This window comes from Lonchura striata, chromosome 6 (assembly GCF_046129695.1).
Source record: "Lonchura striata isolate bLonStr1 chromosome 6, bLonStr1.mat, whole genome shotgun sequence".
In the NCBI taxonomy this organism is placed as follows: domain Eukaryota; kingdom Metazoa; phylum Chordata; class Aves; order Passeriformes; family Estrildidae; genus Lonchura; species Lonchura striata.
In genome coordinates, this window is record NC_134608.1 from 23297931 (window position 1) to 23318872 (window position 20942).

Sequence of the window (20942 nt, forward strand, 5' to 3'; positions counted from 1 at the left end):
AAGACCCTCTGTCTACTTCAGCAGTTCATCAGTTTCTATGGCTGTGTCAAGAGCTGCTCTGACAGCAGCAAGCTATGATTCATTCACAAAGACCACACAACTAACACACTAATTTATGCCCAGAGCTCCTGACACAACTGCCAAAGAAGAATGCTACAGTAAGCTGATACACCAAAGATCCATGTCATGGCAAAATGCAAATGAAGTGAAAAGGCAATTACAACTTTCGGCTATATGTTATTTATTTCTTCATTCTCTGCTAAATGTCTGTATTTCTCAAAACAAGGACTGAGTTAAAATTTATTTCCTTATCTTACTTTCTCCAGCTGCTTTCTCAAAACATGATCTAAATAATTCAGTAACCTGTAAAAAGTGCTGAGTTTCATTTAAGAGTGCAAAGATTCTCTTTAATCTCCTTAATTGATATTCAACAGTTGCTAAGAGCAAAGTGACTTCAACTCCTGCTCAGAGACACCGAAGTCTGAGCTTCAAAAAGGTGATTAAACGTAAAAATGTACCTTCATGTTTGGAGTAATCCATAAGAATAACAAAATACATTTTCCTGACACAGCTATTCTGGCTTTCTAAAGTGCCTTGCTGCGACCACATCTTTGTCTGCTTCATATTTTCAGTATAGTCACATTGACCTAATCTGCATTTTTAACAAGCACAGAGATTCTCACCTCTTCAATAGCAGCATCCTGCAACAGAGAACGAATATCCAGGCGCATCATATGGCGTGGTGCTGCCTCCCAGTGATCAGACATCTAACAAAACACACAAAAATGAAGCACCTCTAAAAATCTAACAGATTAATTGGAAAATTTGGTTTCTGATTGCTAACAGGATGTATCTGTACTTCAGGAATTTTAGTTTAATCAGAATCCCACGAAATAACTACCAGTATTTCTTAGAGGAAAAGTGTAAGCATTATGTAGTCTATAGTTTTCAAACAACAGAGGGGCCAAATGCACAGTATGACTCCAGATGTATATAGTTACCCTGCTGATATCCTTGAGCTTGCGCCCATGAATATTCCTCTTGGAACACGTCTGGTTATCTGCACTCATTTCAGCTAAGTAGACCTAGAAAGAAAAAGACAGTGTTAAATATTGTAAACCAATTATTAGAGCTCTTTTTCTACCTTATGATACACTCTGCAGTTGTACACTTTAGGAAAGGTAAATTTGTAATTGTAAACCACAGCATTTTTCCTGAATCCGGGAGACACTTTCCATTCAAAAGTTTAGAAACATCAGCATATGGCTGTCAGCAAGTTCAAATACTATTTAGACTCCATTACCTCAAACCCCTTTGTTTTTGCAGCACTCCAAAACTGTTCAAAGTGTCGCACTCTATCATTGATAGCATCAAGGATAATGAAGGGAAAGAAGCCATCATCCAAGGTCTTTTTGAAAGTTTTAAACATGCTGGTACGATAGGTCTCCTCCATATCAGCCTCGTATTCGTACTCCATCACCTTTACCAAGGACAAAAGCATTAAGAAAGAGGACATCTATAAAATGGCTAATATTCAACACCTGAATGGCATGACCACAAAGTACACTGGTGTGAGAAAAATACCATTCAGGTCAGTTTTTAAGAATTTGCTCATACTACCCTAATATAACCCTAATTTATATTGGCTTGTTTTGAAAAACAGCTCAGAGACCTCTGCACTCTTCCCAACTCACAAACTGGAATTCTGATTGCCACCATTTTCCCAGAATGTCTTGTTTTTTTGTCAAGAAAAGCAACAGAATTAAGACTACCTTCTTTTTAACTTTTTTCCCTGTATCTGGGTCTCTCTCCTCTTTCTCCACTTCAGTGATAAAGTAGTCATCCAGGCTGAGCACTCTTGGTGCAGGTCCTCCACATTCTACTTCCTTATCCTGGGAAGAAAGCAAAAAAAGTATATACCTTGGCTGTAAAAATTCCCTTCTGCTACACAGAATCTTCAAAATACTTTTGGTCAACAGCAGTTCCTTGGCTGTAAAAATTCCCTTCTGCTACACAAAATCTTCAAAATACTTTTGGTCAACAGCAGTTCCCTGATCAATAGTAAAAACAAGAAGAGAGTAGTATCCCTCCTGCTTGCTAATACTGGTGGAGATTCACACAGCACATGAAGACATGGAAAATGAAATAACAGACTTGAATTCCATGGAAACAGAAAGCAAACAGTAGTGGAAACATGTAAAAGACAAGCAGCACTACACAGTGAGTGCCTGTTTACATACCCTGATGAGTTTTGCTACATGTGTCTTTCCACTGCCAGGTAACCCTCTCATGATGATCACAATCTGAAACAAAGAACATGTAAGAAGATATGATACTGTACTACATTTAACAGACTCTCTTTTGCAAATATTTTCTTCTGGAGAATTATGTGCTGTGAGCTCACACTTTTGCATATCACTAAGCACCGACTGGCTGTTTTAGAAATCAGGCTGTGAGAAATGGTAGTAGTTCCACATAATTCAGAGTTTTTGATGTTAATAATCTCAGCAGTTTAGGCTGCATGTTATAGATCTGGTTCAGTTTCATTAACTTCTTTTATTCAACTGAATGAAATGTACCTAAATGTTTTATAGCCTAAATTGTGTTCTTTTTTATATAACATGGTGCATTGCCAAATCTCTGTGTAAAGACAAGTCTTTTCCCTGATACATCAAAAACCAAAGTGAAGACCTCAGAAGAGGCCAAAACACCTTAATATTACACACTAATTTGCTTTGAGCATTCCAATGAAGTTTACCTCTCCTGTAGACTCCTAATAGCTATGCTATAACACTCCAGGTATTTACAAAGGAACCAAGCTCATTTCCAGAGCTTCCTCAAATGTACACTTGTTCCCAGCATATTACATCCACCAGCATTTTATCCAAATGCAGATCTTGCTGCTTTCAGAATATATACTCACCCTCTCTGGCCTGCTATCCCGTCCTGGTGGCTTTAAAATATCATCTACATTTTTAGATTCTGGCTTCTTTTCTACTCGTGGAGCAGGTGGTGGCTGACGAGGCATTGATGGAGCAGAAATAGGAATCCTTTCCTCAGGGTAATTTCTACGATCACCTTCAAATTCCAGTGTTTGGACAGAAGAATTTTCTTAGTTCAGTAAAATAAAAAAATTAAAATGTTCTGAGGTGACTTAAATGGACCTTTGTTATTTTAAGTTAAATTCACAGATATGTCCTCAAAATAATTAACATTTCTAATTTTAAACCTATTGCAATGAAAGTTTTTAGCAGAGTATACAACTGTTTAATTTATGATCTCAGCACCACTGAGAAACAAAATTAAATGCCACCACCTAAAAAGATTTTCCTGAGTTTTATGTTCTAAACAAACAAATACTGCAAATCAATTAATCTTCTACAATTAATCTTAACCTCTGCAAGTCCATTATTTTTCATAATATTCTAGCATGACTTTAAGATAGAGAAACTGTACCTCCAAACATGGAAGGCCCATGATCATATGCTGGACGATCTGTCTTTCGTTCATATGGTGGTCTTTCAAAACCACCTCGCCTGGAGGATGGATGGTCTTTCTTGTCACGGTAAGACGGAGTTCTTGAAGGTGTAGTAGGAAGAACCCTGCCAAAAAAGTATTTTGTGTATTTTTGTGAATTTCCACTGTGAATTCCAGAGTGAAAGGAACATGTACCTCAGAGGCAAAACGGACAGCCTGATGTGCAATGCAGCCTCAACGGTATTGATTTCCACAGTGTTCCAAAATCCTACCTATCATCTCGGGGATGCCGCTCTTTTTCAAATCTCTCTCGTTCATAGTCCACAGAACCTCGGTCTCTGTGCAATTCCCGCTCTCTCTTGAAATCCCGATGATCTGTGTTGGAATTACCTTGACGTTCAAAATAAGGCTCACGATCTCTTTCTCTGTTGTAGCGACCTGGATGCTCTGAAGGGAGAAACCCATAGAAATCCAAACTACTATTTTGGAAAAAGAAGGCAATAGGCAAGAGTGCAAGAAAAGTATATGACATGTGAGCTAGGATGCACCTAATCAGACACTTTTTTCCAAACTGTAACAGAGAACCATACCATGCAGTCCTACTCAAAGCCACAAAACTGAATTTTTAAAGTGGCTAGGTTATTGACTGCAATACTCCTCCTGAAAATATAAACTCTTATTCTTCTGGACCTTTAAAGAGAATAAAGTGGTTGCAGCTTAAACAAGAGTTATTTAGTTTGAACAAGCTTTTAGTGTCTTACAATTTTTTTCAGAGCTAACTAATGTTGGTAAGCTAGCCAAGCACCTCGTACCTTTTTGAAATGTTTGCCTGTCTGGTAAAGGTTCTGGACGAAGGGTTACCCTCTCCCCATATGGAATCTGTTCCACTTTACTGGTGGTTATATCTGGTTGAAAATAAACAAAAATAAATTAATATTTTAAAACACGTCTTGCATTTTCTTTCCTCTTCATGAAAAGTGACCAGTCAACGGCATTAAAAGTGACTACAAACTACCATAATTTCTTTTAATGGATAATGCAAAAAGAGCTTTAATAAACAGCACCATGGTTTTTAAAGGCTGAAGTGGGTTTGTATGTGTGTGCAAGTAAATCACTCCATCTTAGCAATAGGGCTTCTGCCTTTTCAGGTGAGTTCAGGGAGCATGCAGTGTCAGAAAATTATAAACATTAAGATGCTCAGTAAGTTTCAATAACTTACAGAGTTACTGTAATGTCAAGAACAGCAACAAAGTCCCACAACAATGACATTTTTTCTAACAGCTTTTAGTAAAACATTTACTTAATGAAACAGATATGGCATCCAGTCCTGTTATGGTACTTTAGAGAGGGAAAAAACAGTCTTTAAATGACAACGCACAATTTAAGAACTTATTTATGACATTATTTCACTCACGTTAAATGAGGAAGATCAAATCTATTTAAAAACTAGTGTTGAATTTTAGCTTTGGTAAGCTCAACAGTAAAATCAGAACCCTCTGCTACTTATGCATTAAACAACTGTAGAGGGTGTATGCCCTTCAGAGCCAGACTGTCTCCCTCTCTGGCTAGAGGGTACCTCTCACCCATTGTGCAGTATATAAATAATGTAAACACCAGCCACATTCTGTTTTAAATCACTAAGTCACACCTAAGAACTGTAACCATCTGAAGTACCTTCTAGCCCAGTTATTTCCATACTCACCTACAAAAGGATTAAGAGAAAGTCACAGTATCAACCTAAATATAGTACATCATTTTGTATTTATTAGAAGCACCCATGGCTATATACCATTAATGGAATAGTAGTCATGGAATATACACTGTTCACCAACAAGAAATAGTTCTTTCTAAAAGCATCAAGAAAATCACTAAACTCAGCGTCTTAACTGGTTAAAGGTTCAAGACTCCTTATAACTGCACTGCTCAGCATTACATCATTAATGCACTCAAGTCTGCACATCAACTGCAGAACACGCATACTTTGCATGGCACACTCCTTTAATAAAAAAAAAAGTCAGGAGAACTAATTAGCTCTTTGATACATATCAAATACACTGCAATGCCCACCTCGCCCGTGGCCATAATCCACTGTCTGCTGAATGATGGGTGCTTTAGGAACTGCTGGAATAACCGGAGAAAGGGACACTGGTACAGCTGGTGGAATGGAGGTGTGGACGGCAGGTACTTTCACAGGTGAAGAGACAGGTGGAGGCATCATCGACTCCTGCTTACACAACTCGTACTCCATATTTGCACCTTTATCCTCATTTGTGTCCCACAGTCCATGGAAAGAGTCCTCATCCCAGCGTTCCTGTTCCACAGCAGAAGGTGATGGTTTTAAAGATTGACCATGACTTGGGGTTGTAGTTGGAGTAGAAACTGGAGCGTGTGGCCTTGTCATAGGAGTAGTAGGCCTTGCCAGTGGGGCACTTGGTCTTGTCACAGGGGTGGGCTGTCTGAACAACACGGGAGGCTTTATAATAACAGCAGGAGAAGGTTTAATAGCTTGGGCTTCTACTGGTGCCTCTGAAGATAGCTGAGAAGAGACCTAGATGCAGAAAGCACTTTTAATGTAGATCTGTAAACTAATCTTCTCTCATCCTCAGTATGTGCAATGGCAATTGGTAGTCAAATCATACACATTTTCTAGTACCTCCATCAAGGTGCTACAGGTAGGAGGACTATTTTTAAAAAACTAGTGGCCTGATTTAATTTTGCATTTTCTCACTATGTGAAGGCTTAAACTACTGATTTTCTTCAAAATAACCTTACCAATTTTAGCTCCAGTAGGCCTATCTCTGTTCAAAAGTGTCTACTGTTTATTCCCAAACACTCCTGCTGTCTGCAAAGATTCCTGCTGTCTGTGTGAAGGCTGAAAATCTGAAAGTAGGACAGCTTGGTGAGATGCAAAAGGATTGATAAGGCCAGTTTCTTTGTGGAAACCACTGGAAAAATTCAGAGAGCAGAAATACCTGGAAAAACCTTAATAAAATCAATATCAGAAGAACATATGAAATTGGAAGGTCTTGCCTAGTTGAAAACAAAACCAAACCAAATCCTTCATGAACCAAACATCCACAAGAAACTCCACACGTTCCAAGACTTTTCATCATCAGATGTCAAGTTACAGGCAGCCTTATTAGCAACATACAACAAAAATTGCAGGACAGTTGTAGATACAAAGCTGAGCTCTGTAATAACAACTCAAAGTCACAGCAGAAATATCTTGAGGCAGGAATTCCAAGAAAGACAAAAGTTGTTTGAAAACCTCCAGGTAGATGAGTGAAGTAGTCTGAGTTACAAAATATCAAAACAGAGTAAAGTAGCTTCCTAAAGGCATCAACATACCTGCAGTTCTTGGTAGCAAACCAGTTCCATTATTTTACTTTACAGACACTGTAAACAAGGAAGAGGTCACGTAGACAAAAAGAAAACTTGCAGTGCCTCATTCACTGCATAACACTTCTCTGGATAGAGGGACAAAAAAGGCTAGTCTGGCTAAATGTCAGACCCAGAAGACCTTATGGCTAAATTTATTGGTGTGAGTAACTTTGGGGTTAAGATGTGATGAAGAACAAAGATGGTGCATCAACTCAGATATCTCCTCCAATACACATTTAACAAAACTGTTTACTCATTCTAGGAAGGATTTATAAACCCGGGTTGGCATGACTGTAGAAGTTCAGTTGATTTCTGAATTATCAAAAACCCAAATACAAGCATCTGAGAAGTGTTCCCAGAACTGCACAGGAAATTAAGTGGTAGAGGAGTAGTTGCACCACAACAGGATAGAGCTACACAAACATGAGTTTCCATCGACTTCATGATATTCTAGAAGGTAGTAAAAATTCCCAATACAAACAGCAAACAGAATGCTAGTGCCCATGCTACATTGAAATATCTCAATATCCAATGGACACATCCTCAAGTTTTTCCAACTTCAGAGATAGCTCCTGAAGTAGGAAAAGCAGTGCATATTGAAAGAACTTAAGCAAGGAAAAATGGGGTCTTCTTGTGAACCTTACATCCCTGTTTTAGGGGAGCTCACCTCTTTTTGCACATTATTCCACAGCAATCTAGACTGTTGAACCTCATGTGCAACCATCCCTGATGGGTTATACTCAGAAGACATGGTGGACTTGTAGGTGTAGAAGAAAGGATAACAAATGACCTTGCCCCTGATAAATCACAGTTGTACCAATTACCAAAGAAGAATAGCCTCGCCTTAATAGGCTCTGACAAATAAAGATAAGTGTGATAAAATGGATGGGCTGGCCAGTCAGGGAGACCCTTGATGAAAAGGACCTTGAGGAAGTAGAGAAGCCTTGAGGAAGAAGGAATGATTCAGAGAGACACATTCAAGAATGAAACAAGAAAGAGAGTTGCTGCTGTAAAAGATCTGCTGTGAGGTCAGTCTGGGTCTGATAGAGCTGGAGCCTGCTGCTGGAGCCTGCAGTCATAGTTGAGCTAGGTAAAACCCTGTGATCAGAGGCAGCAAGGAAATACTTGCAGTCGAATTCCAGGAGGAAATAGCCAGCAGTCAGAGTCTGTCAGAGAAACCAACAGCAGGAGTGTGCTGTAGTCAGTCAGGATAGCTAACTGTAAAGAAGAATAAAACTGGGATCCTTTTCACATTGTTAAATGAGAGTCTGTGTCTTGGCTCATTTCCACCCCTAACGAGAGGTCTTCTGCAACAGACTGAGTAGAAAATGCTTTGGAAAATTTAAAGAAACTAAGAAGTTGTTTCGCCTCAACAGAAGACAGCTAAGGTTGTAAGGATTGCTGGGGAGGCATTCACAGAGAAATTTGGCCATCAGTGTGTAGAACTGGTTCAACATACATAAACAGTAATTACTACCAACATGTTATCAGTGTAAGGTAAATTTACCTGAAAGGCACCTGGCCTTGTGCTTGTGTTTTGTAATCTTGGAGAGTCCTGGGTGGAAATGTCAGGTTTGAACTCCTTCAACTTCTGTAGCTGCTCTTTTTGCTCCCTGCACATGCATCATAAGAAAGTGTTGTAAGTCTCTAGCTTAAATGAAAAATTAAAGAAATCAATGCTCATGGCAAGAACACATATTACACTACCATCACAGACAAAGCCCAAAAAAGAAAAGCACACAGGAGGTTTTACTTGGGCAATGCTGTGATTCAGAAATCCCTGTTTCACATCCACCTAGCCATGGAGGCATTTTGTGTATTAGCTGCATGCTTTTCTATCACAAGTTTCCTGAGACATGTAGTTATGCTTTTGTGCTTTGCCAGAACCACTCTATTTGAACAATAAAGAGAAAAGCTGGATTTTTAGCTTCTGTCAACACCTTCTGCAAGAAAGAAACCCTTGGAAAGGCATACCTTAAGTGCTCTCAGTTACTTACTCTGGTTCACATGGTAACAGGATTGCATAAGAGATTCCAATACATAAAAAAACAAACAGTGAGTGTAACTTTTGCTTCTTTGGTTTAAATGCTATCAAAATGCTGTTTGCTATATCAAAATGCTATTTAATATACAACTAATACATAGTGTACAGAGCAGAGACCAGATTCAGCTGTATTACAATCACTGGATTACAAAGTTCTAGTGAATATGATCTCCTTTCCCTTCAGTTTTTGTTAGCATTTTTTAATCTAGGTTTATAAATTATTAATAACTCTATATTGAATAATAACTGTGTATTGAAGCAGTTTCTAAATGACAACTAAGAATGGGATCCCTCTGTAACAAGACATAACAGAAACCACCCTAACCAATAATGCAGCTATTCTGTTCAGCAGAAGGGGAACTTGGCTCAAAGAAAAGAATCCTCAGCGTTTTGTAAATACAAAGAGTAAACTGAGCACTACACTAAATCACAAATACAGAACAGTCTGCAGCTGAGACCATGCTGTTTTACACACAATAAAAGCAAAGCCAGATGAAGGCTTTAGTTTTGGAGATGAAAGCAGTTATGTACCACACTACTGGTATAACTCTTGGCTCAAAAAATCCCCATAAAAATTAATAAGTAATCTCCATAAAGTTGTTCCTACTTGTCAGATTTAAATCATCTGCCTGTAAGAAATAATGAGAAGTACCAGTATAACTAATTTGAAGATTAACCCTCATATTCTATTAAAAATCAGTATCATGTTTATATTTCCCCTTTTTACCAGCTTTGAAAGATGTATATGTAACTACTTTCTACATAAAACATTTAGTGACTATGTTTAAATTATTTAAGCAAGCCCTAATACATTTCTGTCATAGTGATTCCCAAACTATGGTCCTTAGCCTATGTGACTGGCTTGCAGCTAGTCACAATAAACAGTAAAACATATGCTGGGCAACAGAGGCAATGGGAAAGTCAGGAAGCTGAAAATAATGTTACTCCAAACTTTTAGCAAATACTACTTTAGAACACAGATTTCATAGTTAATAACACCATTGAACTAATCTAATTGCAGTAAATTATTAAATGATTCAGAATAAAAGTTCTCCCTTTAAAAAAATTATTTTTCTTGCACTTTGACATACAACTAAGACCTTCCATATGGGACAGGTGCTCAGCAGTCTTACGAATCTGAAAACGAAACAGCCTGAAGAAAAGTGCAAAACATCTCTATCATGAAATGGATTGGGTTGGAAGGGACTCAAAAATCATCTAGCTCCAGCCTTCCTTTCACTAGATTAGGTTGTTGAAAGCCTCATCTCTCCTATCATTAATTTCATAATAAACACTTACTAAAGCCTTAGGAAGTCTAGCAGTTATTTTCTAAAAATGCGGTCTTGATGAACTCTTGCATTCATATCTTCCTAATTATTATAGCCTTTTATGCTGATTCCCAGAACTTAATATCAAACCAAATTTGACAAAATTGTTCACTGACAATATTTGGTTTCAAATGAGGAAGCTCTGTAAAAAAAAAAAAACAAACAAACGAACAAAAACCCACTCATGCTTTAACTTAAAAGTGAGCAATATCACAAAAATAGTGAGGGGTAAGTACTAAAAAAAAATTATCACTAAGCTCATCTGACACCACCAAAAATACTGAAAAACAATTATCCAAAAGTTTATTTGAGGATAAAAAAAAGATTGGTCAGGTGATGGAACAGATCTCTTCCTGGAAAGTAACATATAGGGAATACCATATTCACAGGGAAAGGGACAATCATCCATTTAAGAAAAAGAAGTCCACCTACAAAAACTGTGGTAAAGGTACTCCAAATAACTTGTTCCACATGAGCTCCTACTATCACGGTGTGGGCAAAAGAAATTAAGCCATTACCATGTTGATTCAAATGGATCCCATAGAATGCAACTCCTATTCAAAATCACAGAACCAGGCAACTCACCGAAGCATTTTGAGCTCCTGGGCAGCCTTCAGAATTATCTCATGCTGTCTTTGGCTTAGGACCATCACTCCTCCCAAGGACTGGTCAGAGTCCAGGTTTGAATCTGCTCCCAGCATATCAGACGAATGTGAAGGGGGAGGAAGGGATGGATCTGAGTGGTCATCCAAAGACCGCAGTCTCTCTCCATCATCGGGATACCACCTATCCGACAACCGTTCCCTCTCCCAGTCAGTCCTTTCAGGAAGGTAGTCTTGCTTCTCCCGCCATGTGTCATATCTCTCCGGATATTCTCGAATCCTAAGCTCCCCCCTGTCTCTGAGATCTCTGTCATAATGATCTCTGTTTCTATCATCCCTCCACCTATCTTCACGATACCTGTCCAGAGGTGGAAGGGGTGGTAATGGTGGTAGAGGGGGGATATCCAGGTCACGATTCCCCATTTCTCTGTCATCCATAGGTCTCATGTCCCAGTCTCTATCCCATTCTTTGTCTAAACCTTGATCATAAATATCTGAGGATCTTCCAGTTCTATCTAGATCTCTCTCTAGTTCCCTTTCTCTTGGCCTTTTCCAGTCATCCCACCATGAATCTCGCCTGTCGTGATCAGATGATAAAGGAGGTAGTGGTGGTAAGGGAGACAATGGAGGCAGTGAATGGTGGGATTGCAACCTGTCATCTCTGTCATATGCATGTGCAGAATCATCCTGATAATCAGAATTGTGATCTCTCCAGTATGGTTCTCTTTCCCATTCATCCAATTGCTCATGCTCCAAAGACGGGTCATCTTGACTATCTAAAGGAAATTCCTCCTGCATTGTATCATCTTCATGACCCCAAGAACCCCTGAATGTTTCATCTCGATGGTACGGAGGCAATTTGTCAGGGTCATCTCCTAGGTGAATGGGTTTACCCATATTGCCTGTTTCAGATCTTCCTGCTTCCCTCTCATGGCTATCTCCTCTTCTGATGGGACACCTCTCCCGGCTACCTGCCCGCCTGACCAGGTCCCTCTCACGGCTACCTGCCCGTCTGACGGGGACCCTCTCCCGGCTACCGGCCCGCCTGACGGGGACCCTCTCCCGGCTACCTGCCCGGCGCATGGGCTCCCTCTCTCGGCTCCCTGTCCCTCGCATGGGCTCTCTTTCCCGGCTACAGGCCCGTCTGACTGGGCCTCTCTCCCGGCTTCCTGCCCGTCCCCTGTCCCAGCTGCCTGCCCGTCCAGGGGGCTCTCTGTCTCGGTTAGAGAATACCCTCTCATGGCTATCTGACCGTCCACCCAGCCCCCTCTCTCGGTTTCCTGACTGTCCATCTGGCATCCTCTCCCTGCTGCCTGACCGTCTATCTGGCATCCTCTCCCTGCTCCCTGCTCTATTGAACATTCCCCTGCCACGGATGGATGCCTGCCTAGCCTGCCCTCTGCCTCTGTATACATATCCTCTACCACGGCCATCATCCATCCTGCCCATTCCCCGGCCATAGCCATCATCCATCCTGCCCATTCCCCACCCACCGTCCATCCTTCCCATTCCCCGGCCACCATCCATCCTTCCCATTCCCCTGCCACGGCCCATTCCCCAGCCACGGCCATCCCCCTGCCCTCTGCCACGGCCCCTTCCTCTGCTTCCTGGTCCTTTTCCTCTATCTTCATGCATGAATGGCCCTTTTCCTCTGCTTTCCGGTCCAGGTAAGCCCTGGGTGCTATCTGAAGCAGTCAACTGGCCATCTGGTGAATCCAAATCCTGATTTCCTGTTGCAGGGGCTACTGTATTCTGGTTCTGAATAGGTGGTGTGGGTGCCTTGGACTCTTCTGCTTGCTGGTTGGGATCATGTGAACTCCATGTCCACTTTTTAGGAGGGTCTGAACTAGGTTCTTTGACTTCAGGTTTGGATGGTTCCTGTTGAGTGTCTGTCAGATCCTCATTCGGCTCAATGGGACCTGCACTCTGTGCATCAGGAGTAGACTCAGTTCTGCTTACAGACTGCTGATCACCAGCTGTGTCTGTAAAAGGTTCTTTGCTTTCTGACTCTGAGTCTATCTGTGTCTGCTGCTGCTGCTGCTGCTGTCCCAAATGAGGCCTGGGCCCCATCCACCGTGGACCACTAGGTCGGGAACCGTGTCCATGTGACGCATTTGTTGTATAAAATTGTCCTGCTGGTCCTCGTGGGATAGAGCCCCATCTACTTGAAGACTGTCCATCTGTATTCTGTCGGTCAAAACGTGACCTGTATCCTTCTGAGCGCTGGGAGTCAAAACGAGGTCCTCTCTGTCTTGAGCCTTCAAATTTATCATATCCTCTTCCTCGAGGTCCATCAAATCTACAGATGACAACAGAAATTTTAGTCAAATAACATGTCATATAAAAGTCCTATAGATTAATTTTGCACAAAATAGAGAACTCATGTCTAAAGTCAAGTTGCTTAGATGCTTGGGATTCACAGTTGTACATCACTGGATGAGTCAGGAAGGCCAAAGCATGGCTGAAACTGAATTTTCCAAGGGATGCAAAGAGTTCCAAGAAGGGCTTCTATAGGTATGTCAGCCAGAAAAGAAAGGTCAATGAAAGTGTACCCCTTGGACAAACACAACTGGAAAACTGGTAAAAATGCATGAGGAAAAGACTCAGATACTCAACTTTTTTGCCTTAGTTTTCACTGACAACCCTATACCTCCTGAGTGGATGGATTGCAAAGCAGGGACTAGGGGTGCAAAGTCACTCCCATGATAAGAGAGAAGATCAGATTAATGATGACTTGAAGAACCTGAATATATGTAAGTATATGTATTGACATATACTTACATATATGTAGATACATATATGTAAGTATGAGACCTGATGAGATACATCCCAGAATACTCAGGGAATTTTCTACCATACTTGCCAAGCCACTCTCCATGATACCTGGAAAATGGTGACAGTCAGGTGAAGTACCTGATGACTGGGAAAAGGAAAATACTGCACCTATTTTAAAACAAGGGTAGAAAGAAGGACCCTGGAAACTACTGACCTGTGAGTCTCACCTCTGTGTCTGGGAAGATCATCCCAGAAGCTATGCTAAGGCACACGGAGGACACGGAGGTCATAAGAGACAGCCAGCATGACTTCACCAAGGGCAAGTCCTGCCTGACCAACCCAGTGGCCTTCCACGATGGAGTAACTAGTGGACAAAGGAAGAGCTATGAATGTTACCTGTCTGGACTTCTTTAAGGTATTTGACATGAAAAACATCCTTCTTTCTAAATTGGAGAGAGATGGACTCGATGAATGCAACTATTTGGTAGATGAGGAACTGGCAGGATGGTAAAATCTAGAGATAGAGGACAATGGCTCAATGTCCAGAGAGAGATCAGTGACAAGTAGTGGCCTTCAGATGACTGGGATGAGCACTCTTTTTATCTTCATCAATGACATGGACAGTGGCACTGAGTGCACCTTCAGCAAGTTTGTGGAGGACACCAAGCTGAGTGGTGTGGGTGACATGCCTGATGGACAGGATGCCATCCAGAGGTGCCTAGAAAAGTTTGAGAAGTAGGCCCATGGGATTCTCATGTGGCCAAGTACAAGGTCCTGCACCTGGGTCGGGCAGCCCCTGGTCTCAGTATAGGCTGGGTGATGATGGGATCGAGAGCAGCCCTGCCAAGAAGGACTTGGGGTTACTGGTGGATGAAAGGCTGGATATGAACCAGAAATGTCTGCTCACATCCCAGAAAGACATCCTGTGCCTATCATTTCATATCACTGAGCTCTAAACCAACACGTCAGGGTCAGCTGGTGAGAGCCCAACAAGTGTGAAGGTCCTTGTTCCCCTAGCCTGGCAGCCAAAGAAGAGGTCTGGAATGCGTGAAGTCGAGTTTTCAAGGTTGTTTATTCTTTCTTATCTATAATATTGTCTCTCTGACCTGCTGAAGTCCACCTAGTACAGAAGCCATAGAAGTGTGCCTTGAGTCCTGGGTGGCCCCCACACTATATACTCAAAATTACATATTGTATGTTTACTGATTTGTGCCAATGCCCACCACCTATGTTAAACAGTGAATCTCTACCTTAAACCAACAGAAAAGTGTCACCACCACACCAAGACATGAAGGACAAGAAGAAAGTAAAGAAGGCTAGGACACGCCCAAATTCTTCCACCTTGTACCCCTGAATTACATTCTAAAAAAACCTAAAATTCTACTTTTCCACCCTGTGTCAATTCACCTACTACACTACTCAAACCCTTTTGGCTTGTAATTCCTCATATAGAGTTGGCAGCCTCTCCCACGGGCTAAAATTGAAGCCACAAGTGTTTTTGACTTCTTGCCAGGGTCCCTGATCCCCCTGACGGGGTCTTGAGACATCCAAGGCAGCCAGAGGGATGTCCTGGATTCCAACACCAACACACATAAAAGACATGCACTAGTAAGTAATGAAAACAGTCTGTTTAGAACTGTACATCCAACAAATCCCCAGAAACAGAAACACTTCTTAAAAACTACCAGGAGGTAGAAAATGATTCATTTATACAAAGCTCATGTACACTGCTAGCAATTCACAAATTATTATTCATGACTGATTGCTTTGGAAGCAAAGAGAAGAGGAACAACCATGAAGACATTACTGTAAAGTCTAGCAGAGTATGCAAGGATAGAGACAACTGAACAGAACACCACTGCCCTTTGATTCAGCCGACATCACACCAACCCATCTTGAACTAACGAGCAGATAGAACAGATGTAGTTTTTGCACCCTGATATGATGTATTAAAGAAAAATATTCAAAAAACAAGATCTTGGATTAAATTATATAACAGGTATAAAATCAGCAAAGACATACCAAATATTTACAACAGCTTTCCTATTTTCAAAGATTGATCATTGTGTCTTTGTGAATGAAAAGAGGCAGCACCTCAAGCACTTTACAAGAAAAAAAAATACAAACTACTCTAGATTATGCTCAGGTGAAAGACATCTATGTATCTTGCTTTAAAAATATAAATACAGAGAACATGGTGTTCTCTGTGGTGAACATTAAAAGCAAAAACTCCACTGAACAAATAGACACTTCACACAACCTCAAAAAGATTGAGAAAAAGATATGTATTTCATTTCTTAATAAATCACTGAAAATCTTATAGCCTGAAATATGTATACATCAACAAAAACATTCTTACCTAGGGCCTCTAGGGCCTTCAAAACGTGCTGATCTGGGAGGATCTGGAAGCAGTCCACCTGACCTCACTGGTTTATCCTGCACAACAGGTGTGTGTGCTGAAGATACTGCAGAAGTGCCTTTCAGTTCCCCACACTGTTGTTCAGATGAAATATTTACAGTTTGTTTACTAAGATGACCTTGAGACTTTCCATGGTCAGATGAGCCAAAGGATGAACCTACTTGAGAATGGTAAGGTGAATAGCTAGTTGAACTAGCTATTTTTGATGCATAGGTACCAGGCGTGGGAAGGAGAGCTGGCCTTGGTGTTTCAGTAGTTTGACTGCTTTGAGAACTGGATCCTGAAGGGACAGAGGAATTTGATAACTGAGAAACAGAAGAGAGAGGCGGGGGGACCAGTGGAGGTGTAGTTGAAGGTAAAGTTGGAGGCATAATAGGAATGCCACCTTGGCCAGTTTGGGAATATGGAATAAATGGAGGTGGCAGCGAAACATTTGCAGGATATTGATTCTTCAGATTTTGGAGTGAGGTCACTTTTTCCTGCAGATGTGACTGAGTAACCTTCATCTGTTCATCCCATGCTTTCCACTGCTTCTCATACTCTTGAAGCTGGTCTTTGTGAGGGTAGGTTTGAAGCTGATGCTGCCACTGCTGATTCATTGATCGCTCCCAATCTTTATGAAGCTGCTGGAACTGTTTTTGCTGTGCCTCATAATGTCGCAGCTGCATATCCACTGACATTGTCTGCAATGAGATGACAAGAACAGGTTCAAAATACCTTAGTTAGTCAGTTACTCTCAAAGCCATGTATTTCAGTATCAGTTGTAATATCACAATTTCTGATGACGTGGGCACAAACCTGAGGAAGAACTACACCGAAACAAAAGCAAACACCAACAGTGACATCTAAAGGTATTGTGAAAATCTATGTATTTTATGACTATATACTACATCTATGTATAGAAGACTTCTATACATATGTATAGAAGTACATATACATTTGTGGACTTTGTGTCCACAAATCAGTAAACAGGACTGCTGAAGAAACCTATAATCTGTATAAACTGTATTAATGCTGCATCCTAACAATGGCTAAACCCCAAATCAATCTTCACATATATACATTCCGTGACTATTTCTCAAGGTTTCAGTTTCTGCTATTAACCTGCTCAGTATTGCCTCAGCAATCTGCAATTATTTTTCTCTAAGCCTTTACCAGATCTTATTTGCACAAATGAAGCTTCTTTCAAGTTCTGTCTTTCATTATTTGAGGATATTGTAATATTCACAGCTTGATTTTGCCTGAGATTTTTAAGGTTTACCGGAAGAGATTTAAAAAAACCACAAACATTCAGACAGCCCAACCTACAAAGAAATACCTATATACAATATACAAACTCTACCAACCCAGTAAGAGTTGACTCAACTCTCTAATACAGTAATCAACTTCTACTTAAAAGCTTAAAGGTTACAATACTGGTTTCAAGTGATTACTTGAGTTAAAAATAATGGGAGATACAGATCTCTTAAATTACATTTACTGTCTATTTTTGGCATCTATATTTATCATTGTACATACTTATTTTTGTAAAAAAGAGCAGCTTCCAAATTACTCTGTGCAATCATCTGTTTACCTGACCTTTCTGAATTGTTTCTCCAGTGGCAAAACATTCAAAGCTGAGTAAATTCAATATTGTGTTCAGCTTTGCTCCTGTATCACCTAGGTACATCTGAAAAATCTTACAAGAAGTGTAAAATCTTGTATTTCTCATTCTACTGAAGCTTTACCACCATCTGGCAATGCTTTTTTCATTCTGAAGTTGAGTGACAGTAGGGAAAATAGATATAAACTTCTACCCAAGCAGAAAACATAGCTAGACAAATGAGTCAACCATTACAAATTATTCAACTATGTGTTTTTCAGCAGACTATGTGTGCTGGGTCACCCAGGATGTGTATCAAACACCACCTCCTTAGTGTCTCACCTCTAAGTGTGGAGGCTGTTGCATGATCTGTTGATACTGCTGTACTATCTGCTGCAGCTGAGCGTGCTTCTGCATTATTCTCTGATACTGGAACCCAACCCGCTGATGGGGGTGCTGCTGCCATTGAGCTGCTGCTGCTTGCAATTGCTGTAATCTCAAATCCTCCTCAGGGTCATCAGGAGGTTCGATATTGAGCTACAGAAAAAGGCAAATACTATAAACAAAGGAAAGTTGCATCTGGAAAAAGATACACTTGGTCACTATACATTTTACAGGAACTTCCTCACTGTTCCTTACTGTATCACTGTACTTCAGTGTTCCAGCCACCCACAGCTTCTAGAAGGCTGACTTTTATCCCGCCTTTTCTGAATGTGAACACATTTTTTCTTAATGTGAACAGTCTAATCTAAAGGTTAGGCTGATGGCAATGACATTATTCATGTATAAAGAAATAACCTACAGGAAAGAGATTAATGAAATTCTGTTATCTGTCACTCACAGCAAATGTAATGAGAAATTGTGTTTTTTCATGATGAGGTAAAATAACTCCAAGGGCATTATTTCTGCCACTTTGTAGGAACCTGCATACTGCAAGTTAAAGTGGAGCACATACTGTTCAAACATCAATCATGACCTCCATCTATTCTACAGTAACTGTTACTGAGCATGCTGACGAACAAACCTCTGTGCAAAATTCTTGACTTTCAGACCAACTCTAATGCACAGAGAGAAGGGGAGCCAGAATGCACAAAGTGCCAGAAAGAAATGAAGAAACAGTGTCTTAAACATAGCATTCCTCAGCTACTGAGTACCTACTTGATTTTACACTTCAATATCATGAGGTGCTCTCGCAGACAAAGATGACAACATTGTGGATGGTGTGGAAAAGTCAGCTCAGACTTGCTTGGTGCGTGTATGGGTGAACATGTAATTTTATATACAAGAAGTGTATCTTCTAATTGGTGCAGCTTTAGCAAATTCTTTTTTACGACTGCTTCACAATATTTAGTTATTGTTACAAAGTATACAAGAGAATTTGATGGCATTAATTTTCCTGGGGTTTTGGCTCATCTAGGACATGAATGGAGTGGCGTCACTTTACAAAGCTTACCTGAGTTTCAGTGGATGTAAGAGAAGACTCATCTTCTTTGGATGCTGGAGGCAGGGATTCATTAAGAGGAGGAGGTTCAGACTGCTGAGTTGAAGCACTGATTTTCTCTTCTTCAGACTTCACTCTCTGCTCATCCTTCACTACTGGACTTTTCATCTGCTGCTGTCCCTGAGCATGGGCTTTTGCCCTTTGCTGCAGGCTAAGCAGGTGCTGCTGGTACCAGTACTGCTGCTGTTCCTGTAATAGATGTAGATTTTCTAAGTTTCACAAGAAAAAACAATAGAAAATCATTAATTATAGTCACTAGAGTCATAATGTAGAAAAGTTTTTAAAACTGTTTTGAGGAAAAACTGACTTCTTCAGCAACAGTATTGCAATGATGTCAGAAGATCAAATCAAAATTCAGAAACTACTGTGTGATGCACAGAACCCACAACAGAATTTACTTTTTACCCCAACAAGCTTACTATTCTATAACTATAGCAAACAATACTAACAAAAATCTGGAGCACAGGCAATAATAAGCAAAATTACTACAGACATGCTGTAAGTACCATGTTTATTGGTTTTACAGCTTTTTATATCTAAGAACTACAGTAAAAAGGGGGAATTGTACAGAAGAGATTAAGAGGATGAACAGAGAACACAGACATCAAGTAGATTCAAAATGGCAGCTGAGAAATCGTAGTGAAGATGTTTGAACAAAGCTATGGAAAGAAAAAGAAGAATCAGAACCAGGATATAGTGAAGATTAGTATCGCCTGAATTAAGAGTACTCAAGGCAGATGACAGAAGCTTCAAAAAGTAAGCTGCCACTAACATAAAGAACAAAGACTAGAGATAAGTATCTCAACACTTAAGTAGTAGTGTCTTAAAGAGACCTGAATAAGAAGCAATGGTTCTGTGTCTCTTTCAATATGAGAAATATCTGGTATCCAAATAACAGAAAGACAGCTGTGGGAGGCTACTCTTCACCTGACATGGTCTTGTGCCACCAGAGTCCCTACCACAGACCTCTCCAAGGGCTAAAATTTTGCGGATTCAAGACATAGCTCAGAAAAATCTACATATTTTGAAAATAAATGCACCATTTACAGCTAAGGCAGCTCCTGTATCCTAGGAAAGTATTGCTACACTCTTGATTTTTAAGTTGTTCTCTTAACATCTGATTTTAGTCACTATCAAAAATAAAATGATAAAATACTCTAATTTTTGGTCTAACCTGGTGCAACCATTCTTGTGCTCTCAATTCCATTACCTCTGAGAATCTGTGACTGACCTTTCTTTCCATCCAAGCATGCACAGTTAAGAAAAAAACACCTATATAAAGCCAAGTTAGAAACAGAAAAGAATCTAAAAGATGCAGGCATTTTAAAATAAAAGTGTGACAACACAAAAGCAGTAAGTGCTGTCTGATGAGATTTCTCAAAAGTGAATCACTCTGGCCATCTTACACAGGTTTAAAAGAAGAGTAACTTTCTGCTAGAAACCTACCTCATGCTCAGATCAGAAACAATGTTTTCTCTTGGTAGGAAATACAAATATGGAGCTGTATTTTTTAAAAAAATACTTCTGTAACTTGGAAATTAGGTTAATGAGAGACTATGCTTCACAGACTTTAAATTGATCATGCAATTATTCATGCCATAAATCTTTTTAACAAGATTATGTCTCAGAAGAGTTCCATAGTTTTGGGTGGAAGATATGCATTCACACTGCAGCACAGACTCTGTCAGAAACCTTCAACAACATACTGGAGTAAGTGCAACTCAAGGGAGGAGCATAACTTTCCCAGCTATACAAAACCTGATTCAATTATCCATCTCAAAAGGGACTCACTATAAGGTGATTTGCCATCATGGTGCTAGATGCTAGGATGGG

General features: G+C 40.3%; 1 protein-coding gene across 4 annotated transcripts in view; it reads right to left on the reverse strand.

Moving 5' to 3' along the window:
* The window catches only part of YLPM1 (YLP motif containing 1), a 36520-nt gene that overhangs the window by 11155 nt on the left and 4423 nt on the right, over nucleotides 1–20942 (reverse strand). For 2 of the 4 annotated variants that reach the window (XM_031504975.2, XM_077784027.1), the window contains exons 2-16: nucleotides 19062–19298; nucleotides 17951–18145; nucleotides 15967–16709; nucleotides 10816–13131; nucleotides 8366–8471; nucleotides 5545–6025; nucleotides 4290–4382; nucleotides 3750–3924; nucleotides 3457–3602; nucleotides 2924–3111; nucleotides 2241–2303; nucleotides 1773–1892; nucleotides 1304–1480; nucleotides 1002–1085; nucleotides 684–767 (exon numbers count right to left, since the gene is read on the reverse strand). In XM_031504975.2, coding sequence (XP_031360835.1) covers nucleotides 684–767; nucleotides 1002–1085; nucleotides 1304–1480; nucleotides 1773–1892; nucleotides 2241–2303; nucleotides 2924–3111; nucleotides 3457–3602; nucleotides 3750–3924; nucleotides 4290–4382; nucleotides 5545–6025; nucleotides 8366–8471; nucleotides 10816–13131; nucleotides 15967–16709; nucleotides 17951–18145; nucleotides 19062–19298 — 5208 coding nt within the window. The remainder of the gene's footprint in view (nucleotides 1–683; nucleotides 768–1001; nucleotides 1086–1303; nucleotides 1481–1772; nucleotides 1893–2240; nucleotides 2304–2923; nucleotides 3112–3456; nucleotides 3603–3749; nucleotides 3925–4289; nucleotides 4383–5544; nucleotides 6026–8365; nucleotides 8472–10815; nucleotides 13132–15966; nucleotides 16710–17950; nucleotides 18146–19061; nucleotides 19299–20942) is intronic. The other 2 variants (XM_077784026.1, XM_077784025.1) reach the window with 2 other exon arrangements.